This window comes from Aspergillus brasiliensis (assembly GCF_001889945.1).
Source record: "Aspergillus brasiliensis CBS 101740 unplaced genomic scaffold ASPBRscaffold_2, whole genome shotgun sequence".
Classification (NCBI taxonomy): Eukaryota; Fungi; Ascomycota; class Eurotiomycetes; order Eurotiales; family Aspergillaceae; genus Aspergillus; species Aspergillus brasiliensis.
In genome coordinates, this window is record NW_027137443.1 from 1,590,360 (window position 1) to 1,609,120 (window position 18,761).

Sequence of the window (18,761 nt, forward strand, 5' to 3'; positions counted from 1 at the left end):
GAAGGAAAACGGACGGAAGACTGAATGTCGCGATGCTCAGGCGGCCGCCTTTCCCGATTGGGCGGTCGCTCCACAGAGTCCTGGATTGACCCGGAGAACAATCGCATTGGCACGGATAAGGTTACAGATAGGAAGCAAGTGAGGTCATTAGAGAGCTTATGCGTATGCTGAGGAGCTATTATGGAATGTGCATGTTCAAAAGTGTCATTACTCATGTTGACTACTACGAGTACCAAAGTGATTCCCCACTATATAGGTATCATAAACCTATTTCACGGTAGGATGTACCAGGACAGTCCTCACAGCATTCCCCTGCATCATATAACGAGCCATAATATTCCCTTACAATCCTAGCTTGTGCTTCTTAATCCTCGCTCCCAAGCCCAAGACAACCAACACCGAAGCCACCAGAACTCCCCACAACGGGATACTCAACACGTTCAGATTATAAGTAGTCTGAGTTGCCGCCGAGACAGTCGCCAGCTCCAACAGCAGCAGCACGTACCCCGACTTGCGATGGTATTTGTAGACACTTTTGCCCTTCTCCACACTACCCAGGACCTGCACGGGGACGAAGTACTGCACAACACCTACCAGGGCTTGCAGAATGATGAAGATGTAGGTGATGAGACCGAGGATACCGTGCGGGGAGGTAAAGCGAGCATGATCGCCCTTGTTGATCTCGATGATGATGAAAGCAGTGATGAAACCGAGGAGACTGAGGGTCTGGATGATGTAATGGATGATGGTTCCGAGGCGCTTTTGGTGAGGGGTGGTGGTAGGTTGGAGGATGAGAGTGGCTTGGACTTGGAGCAGGATAGCAGCGGAGTTGAGGAGCTGATGAGAATTAGTTTTGTGAAGTACTTACTGGGATACTGGTGATGGCAATGGTGATAATAATGTGGTGATGCGACGACTTACAGGATGAGCGGAGAAGAATATCAACGGATGAGATAAGATACCCGTCCAGACGAGGATGGCCAGCTGAGCAAGCAGTCAGTACGACGACACAAAAGAACACCAGTAGGACTTTGCTTACCATCCAGATTCCGACTTGAGCTGCACTGGCCGTACCTAATAATAGTGCAACGAACATTAGCTAGGAAGGACATGATACATCTTCATCTCACTCAGAGGGAGCCATCAACTCACCCGTAAAGAGGTTCTGGTAGATGGCAGCGCTCTCTTTCTGGGGAACATTGCCCGGAGTATGCAGCAGGGGCGCATCCTCCTGCTCCTGGATGGTGTCGGGATGTTCTTGAGGAATACCCGTAGCAGAAGCCATGGTGTGTTCGATACTACTAAATACTGTTCCGATAGTATACTTTACTATATAGCAGATAGTAGTATGAGGAAGAGAAGATCAGCAACGGGAGATGCGCAGCGGGTCCTTAAATGGGGACGAGAGTATGACGAATTCGGGGCTGCGGATTGTTCATCAGTCATGAAGTGGGGGAGGCCGACCGGCGCCAATTAAAAGGAATGGAATGACAATGCTTATGCTGGGGGGATTTCCATGGATTGATAAGACAAATGATAAGTTAACTAACTAGTTAGTAAGTAGTTCACTAGTTGGTTGACCTAAGTTGTACTCCGTAGTCCTGCTTAGGCGAGTATGTGACTAGTATAGTCACCCACCCCTCACCGCTATGTATAGGATGGAACATCATGATAGTAATCAGTCTGTCAAAGCAGTAATACTTTCTCGCTCCGAGTTCATCTCCATACCACAAAGAGTATCTTGCAAGATCCCAACAGAATGGAGTAGCCAACCAGCCAGCACTAAATGACATGATGCAATGGATGATCACCAAGTCAAGCTGATAAGCAATATGTTAACAGCATAGCCATCGAAATGTACACAAATTAGTGAGAAAGACCCCGATCGGAATAGACAACAATCGTTTTCAACAAGAAGAAAATGAAATGAACGGAGAACCAATCAACCCATTTTTCCAACACCTCATGATGGAGAAGGAGGTCTGGTTGATAAGTGCACTTGTAGTTGTGCCCACACCGTCTTCCTCAACCTCTGTTTCTCCATCGTTGTGTTCAGAAGTAAGAAAGCAAACCCTTTATGCACCCTCGCTCCCGCATCACCAGCCTGTTTGCTTGTGGACGTAATCGAACGTTCTTTTGGCCATGAAATGGCAGAATCACTTTCACTGGATGACGGCTCGTTTTATCTTTGCCGGTGACCATTAGGGTTGGACGTTCCTGAGCGAGAAGTAACCGGACCATGACTGAGAGATGAATGCAAGGAGGATCGTGCCGCGGAAAGATGACTGATCAAGTCTGTAGTAAACACAAAGCAGAAGAGAGATAAAGTTGAGGCAAGAGAAAAGCGATCAAAGATGACAACACTCCGAATTCACCAGCAAATCATACACGAACGCCTTGACCCAAAGAAAGAAACCAAAGAATGACACGAGCCAAGTAGCCTATCTGCTTTGCTTGTCGTGGTAGCGACGGGGATGTTTATGACGCAGAGAAGGGGGATGGACGACCCTGGAGATGCGTTCAAGTAAATGGGGGTGGAGCTCGAGGTCGTGTTCTTCACTGCCCTCCTCCTCCTCGTCGTCGTCGTCGTCGTCGTCGTCGTCGTCGTCGTAATGGCCATCATCAAGCCGTGACCACTCTTCATCGCCACCTTCGTAACTCGGATCATCGAAGTCAGACCATTCCGCGTCTAGAGTCTCTTTGAATGCCTCCTCGTCATGATCACCGTGCAAAGAAGACTCCGATTGTGATCTCTCCTCAACAGTACTCTCGGATACGATGCGATAGTGGCTGCCTATTGACGAGATAGACAATGCTCTTTCCTCAGAATCAGAGGGAATCAAGACCATGGTCATATGAACTTCAGTGATAGCTGAGCGGCTTATTAGTTCTCCGGTCATGATGTACGGCGCCGAGTAGATCGCCGAACTCTCATTTGACCTAGCATTGCCGGAGTTGCTCTCTCTCTGTCTAGGCGAGACCTGGTCCGTAGTTTCACAATGAAGATGTGCTTGAGCCGCTGGTTTCTAGGGAAATGAAGAGAAGAGGATCAGGAATCGGGATGGATCAAGGGGATATCCGTTAAAGGACTTACAGAGTTAGTAACCCTATTCATTTCATCACGGAGAGGTGCTTGAGCCGATCCCTCCTAAGGTATGGGAGAACTGAAATCAGGACTGGAGGAGACTGAAAGAGGGATATATGCTGACGAAGGACTTACAGATGCAGTGGCCTTACTCATATTGGGGCAGATAGAAGACCAAAGGATCGGAGGGAGTATATGTAGATAACAATCAAGAGAACAACCCTTTAGAGAAAAACAGTTGTGGTAGTATCAACCTTTGGGAAGATCTGCTATAAAGAGGAGCTATAAGGAGAGACAGATTTTCTCTGGAGCTACAAGGAGGAGCAGATGTTCTCTGGATTCTGGGGCCTTCTTCTTACCCCAGGAACACCGCAATCAGCTTCATGTTTCACTGAAAGACACAGTGAATCACTATAATCAGTTTGCTCGACGACATCATCACCTCTGTTCACAAGACAAACATGTTCTGGCGAGCGAAAGGTCGTATTGTCGTTGAGGGTAATGTTATAAGTTGGCATCCCGGTGCAAGCCCCCTCACGGGGACCCGTACCGAGTGTGACCAATCGTGAACTAGGGTTGACAGTCCGTGATATGACTGATAGAACACAAAGGAATATATAGAGAACTGGGATTCTGGCTGGACCTGATCGAGAAGAAGGTCCCTTTTATAGAGGAGAGTGCGTATTGAATTGACCTGAACATTGTAGGATTCTTCCGATCTAGGTAGGCAAGTTCCGTGGGCATTCCCAGCAGATTAGAAGATTCCATAGAACTCATAGACATTAACTATGGCGGTATCAAAATTCAGTATCACTACCCGAGGTTCACTTCCGTGTTTAGTCTTCCTTCCCTGCCCACTTGGGAATTGCAATTGCCGTCTTAGTGAAAAGGCAGTCTAAGCAGATCACTCTCCTCTCCGGAACCTGGTCGTCCAATGACCACCTCTGCCCCCAGGGTCTCCGGCTCCAGGCGCATGACAATATTGAAGAGTGTCGAGCTGCGAGAAATCGGGTGCCTGGTCATGTCTTCCTGGTTGGAAATCGACTGGGGGGCGTTGTAGGTGTCAGAGAAGACCTTTTCCCTGAGCACCCGCCCAATAATGGCATCCTCTTCAAGCACGCCACTCCCAATTAGCTCACGGGTCAGTTCCTGGGCCCGTGCCAATCGTATCGGCGATCCAGACAACCATGGTGGCTCGTAGACAAATCGATTCGCCAGGAAATGATTTGTGTGTGCAACCATGCCATACTCGTCCGGCTGAAGATGTACATCACCCAGGGGAGACAGCGCCAATCCCAGCGAGCTCTTACTATCGGCAATCAAGATGTGCTGACTGGACCCCACACCACCCAGAGACTCCAGCGTCTGCACTGCCTCAGCGACGGAGGTGCTTTCCAGACACAGTCGCAGGGCAACGTGAATGGGTAGCTTGGATGGAACACAAGGATGAGCACGAATGGCATTCAGACAGGTCCCAACACAGGCACTGTTGAACCCAATCTTGCCCACGATGCCAGCCTAGCTTGACATTCAATCACTGATATTAAAATGAAACAGTGAAGAAGTGCATCCGGACTTCACATGAGGAGCGACTCACCTCAGTAACCATGTGAATCGTTGGTTTATCACGCTGCTGAATCTCCATAAGCGCGACGTTTTTCCGTATCGTGGTGGTAAAGTCCCAGTTCTGAGCCAGGATACGACAGTGATCGTTCCTCTTCCATGATAGACTAGTGCATCCGTCTGTAAACTTGCCAAAAGTTAATTCACTTCGACAGTTTAAGGCTACTATGTCGAGCACGTCCACCCCTGCACCCTCTGCAATCCCTTCCATTTCTTGGTAGAGGTGGGGGGTGGCACGTTGAATGGTGGCCGCAAATTGGTCTGCTTGCTGCCTGACCGCACCCCAGGACAAATTACAGTTCACCTGAAACATCTCTTCGTAGATGGTGATTTGACTGCTGATCTGTGGTCGAAGGCGGGAGCCATGATGGAATCCGATCTGCGCGCGGTACGAGACATTCAGTTACCGGTATCAAACCACGAAAAAGGTCGCAGGGCGCTGCTAGTGCCTACCTCTCTTGGGGTTCCGGTAAGTACCAGTTTGGGTGGCTCTTCAATCTTGGAATACATTGCGAGCAATTTGACCGATGTTACATACACTGGATGCGAAGTTTACGGAAATTTAAAAGTCTGAATGATTTTGGGGGAAGGGCCTGTTTTTCTCTGAGAGGCTTATCTACAATGGCGGGGTCCACTTGATAATGCTGCGGGGAAGTGGCGATCCTAACAATTTTTACCTCGGAGATTTTCGTAGTGGACTCCTCACGAGATGAAACTTAATATTACATTGTTCATGATGCATCTCACCAAGTAGTACTCCCTATGCTATCTACACTCTACAATCTACATACTAACTGGGGTCGGCTTTGATCTCCGCTAACCCCAACCCACCCGCTCCACTTGCTCGCCCCACTTGTCTATCTGACAGGTGGCCCTCATACTTCATCGACCGTTGGAACTGTCCCTTCACATAGAGCATACAGCCAGACATTTGAAGCACCTGTCGGTCCTCGATCCGGGCCTTTACACCTAGAATGAATCCCCTCATCTTTGTCTTGCAGCACTATTTTCAACCAGCGAAGATACCTGCTCTAGTCTAGACCGACATGGACCAAATAGAAGCTCCCATCACGATGTCTCGATCTCATGACCGAATAGCATTATCTCCAACCCTGCTGTCACTACTACACTAGCAGATCCGCAGAGACATTTCTCTCTCAGCGCTCCAACGGGCCTTAAGTAGATATTCTACACGCTAAGCCACAGTATCCACTTAGAAGATCGCCGGCGATAACAAACATTACAGGTACTACCGTCCATGTTCTACTGTATACTACTAGTCTAGGCATCACTACGTGCAGAGGAACTGTGGTAGTCACTTGCAATATTCTTCGCCCATTAGATCCAAGAAGACGGACATGGAGCTGATGCATATAGATCTTGACCAATCATTTCAGAATATGGCAGAAGGGAGGGCGCTGAGATGAGGCAAGCTTACCTACGGGCTACCTGCAGCTCCTATCTGTAATGATTCTAGTGTTGAAAACAACATCGTAACGAGAAGAAAGTCCATAGAATCGTAGTAGCAATCAAGTTGTACAACAGACCAGTCATCCCGATGAATCCCCTTATCTTGATGCAGCGCCACTGCCGAATATCCGAGGGAAATTGTAAGACGGGAAACGAATATCTTACTGGACATTCGGTGTTCCAGTCCCATGCCCATGAGGTGAGGTGACATCCGACGGCCTAAGTATCCAGCTAACGGCTGCTTCGATGCTTCGAGTGCGGCTATGACGGGGCCAAAATGAGCAATCTAATCGGTCAGCGGAGACGTGCAGTTGTAAGCTAGCATTGACTGGACAATAAGTGTAGAAGCTCTTGGAGCTGGATATGTCGTGGTTTAGCTTGATTTTGGTGGAAGAGAGTGTGTGGACTTGGGACTTAGTATGGATGGATGGACGAAAGGATGGTTCTGTGTAATATGGTATGTACGGTATGGTATGATTGAGCAACAGCGATTTGTCTGTTGGTTCGAGTTGATGCTTTTCTTGCCTGATATATGCCTCTGGTTTGATCTTGTGGCTTCTTTCATTATTATAGGTGTCAAGTACTGGTAAAGCTTGTCATCTTCATTCATTGAGAATATTACCTAATGACTCCATGTATCTATACGAGAAAATCATATCTGGTCTATTTACGGAACGCCTCGATCGCCGTCGTATCAACACCGATTGTGATATATCCGATCAACCCCTTGGACAAGTCTCCCTCATCCACAGGAATAACCGACACGACCGGATTATATCCGCCCTTGGTATCCGCAGGAAACACATAGTCTTCAGCGTTGGTAGTCCGGTTAATCTCAGTGTGAGACGCATAAGGCTCTAGACTTAGGATTCTTTGCTCAAGCTCCTCCTCAAAGGACAGCTGGCCAGTGCTGACAGTGTTACTGCTAATGATGGTGCCATTCTCGCGAACGCTCCAGTCGGTATGGACCTGGGTGTGGATGTGGATGGCGCGCGAGATATAGAAGCCTGCGTTACTTGTTAGTACATATAACCACGTGGTATAGTATGAAAGGAAACTCACCTGGGAAGATGGTTTTCATCTCCACAACGCCGTCCTCGTTCGTCGGCCACATACCACGCAACCAGGTGGCATCATCCGTGTGCAGGTCCGTGACTCCGGCTTGGTAGTCGGTAACATTCAGCTCAGAGAGGAGAGCCATGAATCCGGTGTTGGGGGAAAGACCGGTAAATGAGGAGTAGGAACCCGTTGCGTTGCAGTGCCAAAGGTCGAGGAGGGCATTTGGTAATGGTTCGCAGGTGGCCATGTCCAGAACTCCCACATCGAGCCACAGAGGTACACCAACCTGGTCTTCGGTAATGTCCTGACGAAGGGTCTGGGAGCGAGGCCAGACGTAGGGACCACGGGTGACCTCCGGAGTGAGAACGCAGGTGTTGTTCTGGATGGTCTCGTAGTAGGGGGCTTCTGTAGTAATCTCGATTGTAGTGTTATGACCAGATCCCTCCCAACGCTTTTGCATTGCTCGCTTGGCTATGCGGCGCTGGTTGAAGCTTCCAACATGGCTGGCGCATCGCTTGGCCATGTCGCTGCGCCGCTGGATCTCTGCGCGAGGGAGGATGTCGTGCGGGCCGGGATGGGCAATTGCTGTACCCGCCACAAGGACAGTAAAAACGAGCTTTGAATAGTGCATCTTGAGAGGGGAAAAAAAATAAAATAAGTATTAGAGTCGTCGCTGATTGAGCTATGCCGTTGAGCCAGAAGGAGGAAGGTATAGCGACTTTATATGGACGCTTCTTGACTATCTCCGCGGAGTCAGTACAAGCGCATGACGAATTAAGTCCCTCTCATTGCTTTCGTCGACGCTCTTGACTATCAAGCCATCAGACGCAGCATGCTTGCTTGGAAATTTGGCAAACTTCGCTGGATGCTCCGTCTGGTACCAAGTTCTTGACCACGCGAACGGGGGCGAGGTCTCGCCAGTTCCTTGGCAATTATATCTCTGGTAGGTACATGACCTTTGTCCTCAACTGCCGTAATTTCGTAATGAAGGCTACCTCATGGTTCCTCTTGTGGAGGAGCTGCCGCGGCTCTCTCTTCCTCCACGATCCGAAACAGAGCACAGATTCAGAATGACATGTTGTCCCCCAGCAACCTTAAAACCTTATCAATAATTTTATTATGATGGTTCTTGAAACTCTATAAACCCAAATTATTCTCAAATTTATTATTATGAGTCCGTATATAATATCTGATGTTATTTATATTATGTTATTTATATTATATGTTCAAGATCAAGATCTAGGTTTCTCAGTAAATTATGGGATAGAATATAAAGTAACTTACTACTATAAGAAACAGAGATTTATAGATATCAAAACTTCATTTTTGAGAGGAGAGGGGGGGGGGTTAGGGCATATATAATCGTAATTACTTCTAGTTGCTTGTAATAGAGCAGTTTCTATAGTCATGAGGTCATCGATGACGGTTCCCTAATTTATCCTTCTGTTATATAATACAGGATCCTTTATCTACTACTGATAGTGCATTATTCCGGATCCACATTCTGATTCACATCATAGTCAACCACTCTATGTGGGAAGCAAACAGAGATTACGCAACTACCCCAATCGCGGACCGATATTGCAAGTCAGAAGCGGTGATGAGTGCAAGTAACGTGGAGCAAGACTCATGGCCAGGCTGCACAAAAAAAGGTTGTCCGAACACAATGATTGTGGGTCTCCAACATCCCGCTGATTCAGCAATATCTAATGTAACTAGTTATCTACCCAGGACTCCTCTGAAATGAAGTCGCCAAGAGCAGAGAAATGACAATCGGTGCCATACCGGCTTTTCGGTGATGGCGAGAGTGGTATCGAGGTTGCTAATATGGGTGGAATAATAGTCATGGTATGTAGTTACCTGACTGAAGACTTGGAATGTGCAGCAGGGACAACCCAACTGGAGCTCAGTCTTCCCAGCTGATATGAAGGACAGCTTGTGCTCTCTTTGCGCGATTCGATAGCGAAATCCGGGTGTCGTCATCTCTATTGATCGTTAATATGATACACGATTCTCGAAAGAATATGGGTATCAGAGGTGTGCGCAAAGACTCACTACTCTACAACCCACTTCCAATTTCCAGCCGCAGAGAATAGTCCAGTCACTGACAGTTGCCTTCGACTGATTCCCTTCCTAAAAGGTACGACGTAAGAGCTCCGCCAGATATATACTCTAGGTATAAGCGGACCATATCAATATCTTTCTGGCTTGAACCACTCAGGCATACCCTGTCCGAGGCGAAAAAGATATAACATCATCTCAGGCTTAGTCCCATCAGCAACAGCCCCATGTAACGGCTAGGGATGGTATCAAACTAGTTCTGCCCCTCTGTTCAACAATATCTGCACGAGCTCCCCATTACCGCACTGAACGGCCTGAAAATGCGGTGGGAATGGTTGTGGAGGATATCCCGGTAACAAGTGCAAGACACATAAGTATTCAGCAATTCGACGAGAATCCGATGAAAGCTTGGCTGTGTACCACGGCCCACAAGCAAGACAACCATATCCTTCTGTCCAGCTCGAATGCCAGCAAATAGTCTTTCTATATCGTAATGATATCTTTGTTACTGTACTCCGCGGCGCGTAAGTGATGGAGTGCAATGTCGGCCCAGTTGAACATATGGACCATATTCTTATCACCACTTTCTTCAAAGAATTCCAGGACTGAAGCATGATAGTAGTGATTGTAGCCATAGAAGACATCCACAAGGACGCAATAGAGGCCGACATTTAGTTCTCACGAGTGCGTTAAGGTCCCATTGACGGCGAAGACGGAGGGGATGGCGAGGATAGTCTCGCTTCGCATTTTCGATAGTAGAAAATCTAAGCTTCGGCACTATTTAGGTCATATGGTTTCCACGGAGTTCGAGAGGGACGAGCGCCTTTTTAAGTTCAGCTGGAGACTAGTAGTTCGTTAGGGTCCGGCCAGTGCCGCATCGCATCATATTTTACCAATTTAGGCATGTAGGTCGGACGACTAGCTATAATAGCGAATAACTTCGTCACAGAGAAAATACCCTATCGTCAAGGAAGCCAACCTACGCAAGCGAGCCAATTCTAATTTTGATTCAGTCTCAGGAACCTGAATCAATATTGGAAACAATTTACATGTTAGTGGAGGAGGAGAAGGAGAAGAAGAAGAAGAAGAAGAAAAGGAGGATGATGAGTAGAGGGAAGGATAGAAGAGATGAAGAGACACTGCCTTCGATGGTTAACAGTGGTATGCGCTTGTATAACTGCCCTCCTCGCTGTCCATGAGAAACAGGTCTACCTGGTAGATTTACTGACGAGCACTTCATGCATGCTCCCTGGCGTCATTTCGCGATGGGTATCTATCTACAGTCCCCGCACAATAAGAGACTCGCTGGATTTTTGCTCATTATGAATCTTGACCAAATTTGAGTCCCGAAGTTGCTTTCTATTCTTCCATGGCAATTCAAAGCCCTTCGATCAGTTCTTGATACTGGTCGAAGTTGAACGTCATAGCGTTAATATGATTAAGCCAAATCCCAGGCCTTTCGATTTTCTTCTCATCTGCCTATCCATTCCTCTCTTTCATGGTATCTCATAGGTTATGTAGAGGATCATGTTCTATAGATTCCACTGAGCTGGTCTGAACAGGTTAGCGATGATACGCAGTTTCCATGCGCAAGAGCCCTGAAACCTTTAATATCATCGTAAGCATATATGAAAAAATGAGATTCCGCTCTCATTTTACAAGCCGTAACTCGGGGGATCAAGTAGACTCGGTAAGGCCCTATATAGTAATGCCCCTAGTCAGTGGATTATCTAATTTACATTCGAGAGATTGAGGAAACTCACCTCCGGACCCTGCTGACCCATGAAACGTATAGTGCAGAATGCTTGAGTCTGAGGTCAAGAATAGTGGATGTTCCTGAGCCGCAACAAAGGGAAGGCTTCTGATAGACGTCAGAGGAGTACCGATCATGTGCTCGACGTAGCTCCTTCCATTCTTGATTCCTCCCAAGAAGCCTCTACTACCCTTCCGGCTTCACTTCTCTCCGACTCTTCTACTCGTGAGCAACATCAAGGTGGTTTCCATACAATGAGACTAGTCACAAATCTTAAGCAGAATGCCAGACTTGACACCGGAAAGGATGTCCTACCAATGTCTTCACCACTCAAGTCACTGTCAGTCCTTGAAGATAAAACTTCGCTTCGCCAGAGACCTTGCGTCAATTGAAACATGACTTGCAGGACAGCTAATGATTGCTTTTCTGTTCGAGACCTAGGCCGAAGCCAGTCGCCACGTCTTTAGCCCCTCAGAGTCCAAACCAATATTTCGTCCGAGTTCCTATCTCCGAAGGCAACATATTAGACAACCCAGGGCAGCAGTAGCTCTGTAAGGAGCGGGCTCTTCTGGTGAGAATCTCAACATGTGCGTGGTACAAGGCAGCAGCTTGGGCCACCATCACACCTGGTGGGAATAAATAGCTGTGTAACCGCAGACAAGCCATTGTTAATGATCTAATCCGACAAATGCATCATTGTGATACCCTGGCATATCCCTTATCACTCTAGCCCCATACTAGGAGGCGATTCATTCCCTGGCAAGCCTTTCTGTGTCGTGCATTTGACAGGGTCAAGATGTGCATTACTGAGAGGCCACGTCAATACTTTCCCGAAATTAGAGGCAAGACAGGGACGCCATGTTTCAGGAATGGCCGCTCTCTTTGTACAAGGACTGGTCTTCGCATGTTTCATTTCCTGTCGCCCAAAGGTGCAACGAAGCCAGCTGCAGTGGCGGTCAAGCAATCATCGGTAGCCATGATGTTCATGATTCATCAAGGAAATGAAGCTGGCAGTGAACAACACAGTCGTCCCATTAAACAGCCGATGCCTAAGCCCTCGGCCCTACTAGTTGCCACCTACTGGTGAGAAATGAACTTAGACGGCAGTCTCTGATCACAGGTACCTCCAAGTGTCAACGTGATGTGTTCTACATTATAGCCGGCGTAAAAGCTTCGATTTTACACTTCCTCAAAACTAGGGCAATCGACCTTGCATCAGTAAGTTCAATGACAGCAGAACTAATGCGGTCTGCAGTGTCCGTATGACGGCATCCGTGGCTTCAATATTTGAAGTGTGCAAGGCATTTAGAGTTTCCAGCAGTTTCTAGTTCTATATTCTGGAAGCCACGCTTCCAACTCTCACTTGTGTCACGACAGATGAAATATGCTCTTGCCGCCCGAATCGCCCGAATTCAACGTCAGACACGGGAAGATAGAGCCGGCTGTGTGCAATGGTGGCTAAGGATCGTATCCTAATGCCGAAACGAGCTCTACACAGTTGTAGTCAACCTTCTTTCATACTGTGACCGCAATGTTAGGCCTTGAGGCCTGCTCATCTCTAGCTTGAGTGTCCTCTATGGGATATAAAAGCCGAGAAGGCCTTGCGAGTGCACGCAATAGTTGTCTCGACGAGTTTATCTGTAGTTGGCGATCACTGAGGTTACGGTGAATGCATCAGACATTTTGGGCGTGGGGGTTCTATGCAATAGCTTCGGTTCAACAGCTGTCGGCGACACGGCAGTGGATGCTGTCTTCCTTACAGTACATGAATGGTTGTTTTGCTTAACGGTTTTGGAGCCAGAAATCAGTCAACTCATGGCTTGCCAGCAATTTGTTATGTTCTACTGAAAGCACATCCCGGCCATCTGTTGAGCAGGCGACCAGACCAGTGTCGCAACCTTGCTGGCCATTTCTTCCTGCATTCACCAATACGACCCTCTTGGCAATATTGAGCACCACAACACATAGCCTGTATGGCGTGGATACTGCTACTCTCTCTTGACAATGGCACAAGGCCTGCCCAGGCATACGGGTCACCGTCTGGTCACGGTCGTAGGATCCCCTGTACAAGAGTATACAGCCTAGACACGGTCAGAAGTGATGTCAGAGAGAATGCTAGGCTTTCAACTACGAAAAGCAGGCTAAATATCAAGTCAGACACATCAGGACTTAACCGCCATCCAAGCGCTGATTGAGGAGAATAGATTCGACTTTAAGTTCTTATCTGGGCATAGCTTCTTCAGTAACACCACAGCTCCGATCTCACTTTGTGTGTTCAATAAGCACTTTCAGAGCCGCTACCATGTCTCTAACTTAACCACCCAGGCTACCATCATATATGCTACATCCTCAGGGTCACATGCCACACTCATGCTTATGTGCATCACATTCATGAGTTCTATCACTGGACAGTGCGATCTGGACAGGCATCTAGGATTCTCCGCTGCACGTTACCTTGAATCGAGCGAGAGAAAATGTACATGATTACCAACAGGGCCAAGCATCGCAAGCTCCCTAACATCTAGTCCTCATATGCTCTAGATGTCATTGCACTATACCGGTAAGGAGCCCGTTGGCAGCTCCGGTCCGCATGATCAACAGGAACGGATGGAAGCATGAAACATGCATCAGATTGTAGGGAAAGGAAAGCCGGTCTCAGGTCCATCGGGACCAACGGCGTCGGGATTTTCGAGTAGCGCTAGCCGTCTCTTTTCAGAATACGGACCAATACATCTAGGGACTATACTCACTGCTTTTGCCCAAAAGGAAAAGAAATTGGTGATACTTCATCTCTGCACCGATCATGTATCCTTGCTTTAGCGCTCTGACTCTGAGGCCCATCATTCTTACAGAGCGTCACACAAACAACACACCCAGCGGCTACCTGCATACTCTCGGAAGGAGCCACGAATCGGGGATTATTAGGGGAAACAAGATGTCAGACAGTCCCTAGAGGTGACGAAGAGGTTGCCTTACAAGACGCGGGTAACTCAGGTAAAACTCTGCGCTTCCGTTGGCAACAGCGGAGCAGTCCCTTGGCAACGTTTAAAATTCCTTTCGCGGCATAGGGTGGGTTGGGGGCCACATAGTGGAGGATGCATCTTGATCATCTTCTTGTGAAAAGAGCCGATTGTTTAGGGTTTCGCCTCTCAGGGGCGAGCATCTTATTCCTCTTCGGTACCCTTTGATGTCCTTGCTTGAGTGTAACGAACGGGACGCATGGCCTCGGGTGCGGTCGCGGCACGGTCAATTGCCAGTGATGCTCATGTATGTTTGCATGTCACTACATATGCAAGCACCACACCAGAAACAGGTCTAAGGGTTGCCGTTGTCAGTGCGGCCTGGACTGCCTCTGGTACCTCGATACTCACCGACCTCTGCTGGAACCAACAGATACCTAGGCAAAATTAGAAAAGGAAGAAGGTTCTGCAAGGTTTGGGCATCCCACGCCCTAGACCGACAGTGGTTGCGCCAGTGTCATCCAGAGGGTTCCACAATCCATCCCAAAAAGGAACAAACGAAGCCCTTGTTTGCCAGGGGATTGGCTTGCCGCGATCATCACGAGGTAGCCGACACAAACGGGCCGGAAGCAGATGGAAAAGAACAGCACATACGGTGAAAATTTTTATAGCGACATTTGGTGATCGGTTATTCTTTTTTGTTTCGCGGCGTCATTGGCAACAGGTGCATATGATGGCATCGTTGGTATCACCTTGGTGACGGTCACGGATACCCTAGGAACAGCTGCAGTGGGAGGCGAGAAAAAGCAAGCTATAAAGATCAGCGCGCCACGGCCTCCAGTAAGGAACCACTCTGAAATTTTTCACTCTACTATCTGTCTTTATACCTTCTCAAGTCAGCTCATAGCACCGGTCTTCTACAGTTGCCACTAGACATCCACGCGAACTCCTAGACGCACCCCTCGCCTTCGCTGGCTTTGAGTCTGCGACCCGTTGGTACCAACACACTCGTTGTTGATCGCTGCAGGAAGGGCATCATCACAGCCGTCATGCCACAGAAAGCCGCTCAGCAAGCTGGTATGCCTGAAGGGCGCGGAGTCAGATACGACGAGATCGATATGGCGCTCTTCCGCGCCAAGCTCTCCTACCATGCGACGGCCGAAGAGCGCATGGCATCGAGAGATCCCAATCTAGTCTCTATCTCGGAACATCAAGCGCGACTTTTGAGACTCTGGGAAATGCACCAACACTCGAGGGAGGAAAAGAATGGCGGTAGCATGACGCCGGCCGAGAGGAACCAGCTGGCACAGTTTCAATGGCGATACAAACGATTGGAAGACCTCGCCACACAGGGCACAAGGTAGCATAAGAGGAACACAGCAACATCGTTATGAAAATCATTTGGGGGAGCAGCATCATGGGGCGTTTCGTTAGATGTAGATTCACGAAGCTTTTGGTTGTTGTTTTCGAGACAACCCGGCTGTGGGCATTGACCCGTGGATCCTGGTTCTTTATCTTTTTCCCGTTCCTGTTAGCCTGCTGGATGCTTTGTATCTAAATGTTATTTTCCTTCTCTGTTGACGTCATTGTTATTTTTCCGCTTCTCCCGCAGGGTCAATCAGTGCCCATTGTTTCTTGAGCAGCCCTGTACGTACGCAGACCTCGAAGCGAACACGTTCACGCACCCCATGCACGCCATCTAGTTCTAGCCGCAGTAGCACCAAATTAGCACAATCCGATCCCCCTCCTTCCCCTCGACGTCAGGGCATGTAACCCAACCCAATGGATCACACTAGCCTCGTTGCAACGGTAACGCGCCGTCCCAGTGCAGCACGCACACACACACACTCGTACGGATCTAAGCCGTGGCGGATCCCAGGGGAACTAAACACTAAACCCAACCCAAGAACAGAGGGAGGGGCGGGGGTGTACAACAGTCGCACATTGGGCACGCGACAACAGAATCAACTCTAATTATTGCATGCCTACCCATTGTTCCGATCATTGCACATGCGAGTGATGAGAAGGGATGGGAAGGGGGAAGAGGGAAGAGGGAAGAGGGAAAGAGAGAAGCGGTGTCCGAGAGCCGAGCGAGCGAGCCAGCCGGAGAATGGAGCTTTTCTAACTTATGCCCCAGTTGGGTTATTGCTCTTCCTCTGTATTCCCTCTCTCTTTTCTCCGATCGGATGTGGTGGTGGTGGTGGTAGAAGTGTGTATGAGTCATATGCGTAGACGAGGACTATCCGGGTGAATCTAGCATTCTAGCTAGATGTGATTGATTGATTGATTGAGAACTGAGTTGGGGAAGTGAGGAATGCTCGCTCCCCTCCCTCGCTCCATCCCTCCCTCGGCTGTTACATAAAAAGCTTGGGGATTGTAGTTGTGGTGGTGGTCGGAAGAGGGCGACGAGAGTGTGTGGGTGTCGGAGAGCTCCGACCCGGTTGCGTTGCTTTGGTTCGTGTGGGACCCGGGAAGTAAGTAGGTCTGGGGATGGGGATGTTGTGATGGTGTTGGGAGGGTTATAGGGAGATGAGGAGTCGAGGAGATGAGATGGATGAGATGAATATTATAGATGGAATTGAATTTTGTATTGATGATCTTGATGAAAGAGTAAGATAAGGAGTGATGATGAGACGGGGAAAAGTAAACGGGAGTAGAAGTAGAAGAATAAGACGGAGAGAAGTAGATAGAAAGAAATGAGTGAGGGGATGAAGCGATAAGATCGAGTAATCGGCGGGGCAGAAACTCTTATCAACTCATCAACTCATCAACCATCTCCATCCTCGTCCAACTACTTAAACCTCACTCATTCCCTCTATATTCACAGCACACTTCTTTCTCTAATCATACCACTTCTCAAATTCTCTTCTTTCTCTCAAAACTATAATTGGAATCAGAAACAAACACAACCACCACCACCATGTCTTCACAAGATTACATCCCCGCCGACCAAATCGACTCCACCTTCGCCCACACCACCAACCTCGCCTCCTCCGCCCTCAACAGTACCGTCCTCTCCTGCTCCAACGAATACTTCGCCGCCGCCTCCAACCTCCTTACTCCGACACCCCCCATCAACCGCCCCGGTGTCTTCATCCACACGGGAGCCTGGTACGACGGATGGGAAACCCGCCGTCACAACCCGGCCCCCTACGACTGGGCCGTGATCAAGCTGGGTGTATCCAGCGCCCACATCTACGGCGTGGAAGTCAACACCGGCTTCTTCGTCGGCAACTACGGGGAAAAGGCCTCTCTGCAAGCGACCTATGCGCCGGACACTCCGGACTCCGAGGTTGCGGATGAGAAGTACAGCGGCTGGACGACGATTCTCCCGCCCATGGCGTGCGGGCCGTCGCAGAGACGCGCGTGGACGCTGGAGCCCGAGGTGCAGGGGAAGGCGTTTACGCATGTGCGATTGTTGATGTATCCTGATGGCGGGTTTGGGCGGTTGAGGGTGTACGGGAAGGCGATTCCGTCGGAAGTGAAAGTGGCAGGTGTGGAAGAGGAATTGAGTTCTGCGCTGGTGGGTGGTGTGGCGCTGGCGGCGTCAGATCAGCATTTCACGCCGTGCTCGAATCTGCTGTTGCCCGGTAGGGGCAAGGATATGGGTGATGGGTGGGAGACGGCGCGGTCGCGGGCTAAGGGACATGTGGATTGGGCCATTGTGAAGTTGGGGTTGGTGGGGAGTGTGAGTCGCGTTGTGGTGGATACGAAGGATTTCAGGGGCAATTTCCCCAGGGAAGTGCGGGTGCATGGGCTGGTGGAGGGGAGTGTGAAGGGCGACGAGGAGCCTGCGCATGATCATCCCGGTTGGGTGGAGTTGGTGAAGGGCGATAGACCCTGTCGGGCGGATACGGAGCATGTGTTTGAGGGACAGGATTTGGCCGCTGGAGGCGAGGATACCAGGGCATTTACGCATGTTAAGTTGACGCTGGTGCCGGATGGCGGTGTGAAGCGCTTGAGGGTGTTTGGCAAGCGCAAGGCTGTTGCTGCTTAGTTGGATGAAAAATTTATAATGAGATGTAAAAAAATGGCTAGTAGTAGTAAGTACTAGGATAAGAATGAACATGACAACTCTTGAATAACTGCAATTCTTGCACCGCGTAGATATAAAACTCTAAATCATCCAGAAACGCCAGACCCTGGTATTCTGCATCCCCTCGTAGACTGAACTGAAAGGAGAAGGAACAATCACGGTATCGCCAAAACATACAGATAGCAAAGTGCACGCGAGCCAGAGATATGTAGGAGAGACAGAAAGAACGCCACAAGGAAACATCACTTTAATCAACACACACATGCGCGTCCACAACATAAACATCAAACGTCTTCAATACACCTGGTACTGTGTCGGTCTGCAAAACGGCAAGAGGCAAGGCAAGGCAGTATGCCAGCGCCAAGGGGAACGAACAAAGGGAACATGAAGCACAAGGAGTACACCGGACAGACGAAGGTAACCAAAATGCAAAGAGACCGAGGATGGAGCCTCAACTGCTGGTATCATCAATCATATGCTTCATCATCATCGCTTAGAATCAAAAGGGACGTGGACCAGCAAGACACGGAACAAAGCTCAGCCCGTATGCTTTTCAAGGTAAAATCGCAAAGTACAATCTAGAATGGGCAACACAGCAACGTCGATGGGAAATCGCTCAGAACACGCAGGGTATCGCAAGCGCGTCACTGACACGGGAGCAGTTCTTGGGCCAGTGCTGACCCAAAGGAAATGGCAAAGACTTGCCATCGTGAG

The 18,761-nt window shown here is 48.9% G+C and overlaps 7 protein-coding genes across 7 annotated transcripts; 2 read left to right on the forward strand and 5 right to left on the reverse strand.

Annotated features, from left to right (window-relative positions):
• Positions 1–178: 178 nt before the first annotated feature.
• ASPBRDRAFT_38317 (cytochrome b561 domain-containing protein) lies at positions 179–1,529 on the reverse strand. The gene is made up of 4 exons (XM_067623917.1): positions 1,153–1,529; positions 1,040–1,074; positions 923–984; positions 179–838 (listed from the first exon to the last, which is right to left on the reverse strand). Exons 1-4 carry the CDS (start codon positions 1,283–1,285, stop codon positions 343–345), a joined length of 726 nt encoding a protein of 241 aa, XP_067483215.1. The 5' UTR covers positions 1,286–1,529; the 3' UTR covers positions 179–342.
• A 912-nt stretch (positions 1,530–2,441) lies between these two features.
• ASPBRDRAFT_26487 (uncharacterized protein) lies at positions 2,442–3,241 on the reverse strand (the record flags this gene model as incomplete). Its single annotated transcript, XM_067622272.1, has 3 exons — positions 2,442–3,026; positions 3,095–3,148; positions 3,221–3,241. 3 exons carry the CDS (start codon positions 3,239–3,241, stop codon positions 2,442–2,444), a joined length of 660 nt encoding a protein of 219 aa, XP_067483216.1.
• A 472-nt stretch (positions 3,242–3,713) lies between these two features.
• Positions 3,714–5,270, reverse strand: ASPBRDRAFT_38318 (putative acyl-CoA:6-aminopenicillanic-acid-acyltransferase). Its single transcript, XM_067623919.1, has 3 exons — positions 5,162–5,270; positions 4,683–5,087; positions 3,714–4,603 (listed from the first exon to the last, which is right to left on the reverse strand). The coding sequence occupies exons 1-3, from the start codon at positions 5,216–5,218 to the stop codon at positions 3,965–3,967; spliced, it is 1,101 nt and encodes a 366-aa protein (XP_067483217.1). The 5' UTR covers positions 5,219–5,270; the 3' UTR covers positions 3,714–3,964.
• A 1,511-nt stretch (positions 5,271–6,781) lies between these two features.
• ASPBRDRAFT_62234 (intradiol ring-cleavage dioxygenase) lies at positions 6,782–7,868 on the reverse strand (the record flags this gene model as incomplete). The annotated part of the gene is made up of 2 exons (XM_067628359.1): positions 6,782–7,185; positions 7,241–7,868. The coding sequence occupies 2 exons, from the start codon at positions 7,866–7,868 to the stop codon at positions 6,842–6,844; spliced, it is 972 nt and encodes a 323-aa protein (XP_067483218.1). The 3' UTR covers positions 6,782–6,841.
• A 1,317-nt stretch (positions 7,869–9,185) lies between these two features.
• ASPBRDRAFT_38321 (uncharacterized protein) lies at positions 9,186–9,930 on the reverse strand (the record flags this gene model as incomplete). The annotated part of the gene is made up of 2 exons (XM_067623920.1): positions 9,293–9,930; positions 9,186–9,222 (listed from the first exon to the last, which is right to left on the reverse strand). A coding segment is annotated over exon 1 (361 nt), but the record flags the coding sequence as incomplete, so codon positions are not given.
• A 5,130-nt stretch (positions 9,931–15,060) lies between these two features.
• On the forward strand, positions 15,061–15,375 carry ASPBRDRAFT_192153 (uncharacterized protein; the record flags this gene model as incomplete). Its single annotated transcript, XM_067620441.1, has 1 exon — positions 15,061–15,375. One exon carries the CDS (start codon positions 15,061–15,063, stop codon positions 15,373–15,375), a length of 315 nt encoding a protein of 104 aa, XP_067483220.1.
• Positions 15,376–16,931: 1,556 nt separating this feature from the next.
• Positions 16,932–18,008, forward strand: ASPBRDRAFT_115966 (allantoicase; the record flags this gene model as incomplete). The annotated part of the gene is made up of 1 exon (XM_067616943.1): positions 16,932–18,008. One exon carries the CDS (start codon positions 16,932–16,934, stop codon positions 18,006–18,008), a length of 1,077 nt encoding a protein of 358 aa, XP_067483221.1.
• Between the last annotated feature and the right edge of the window lie 753 nt (positions 18,009–18,761).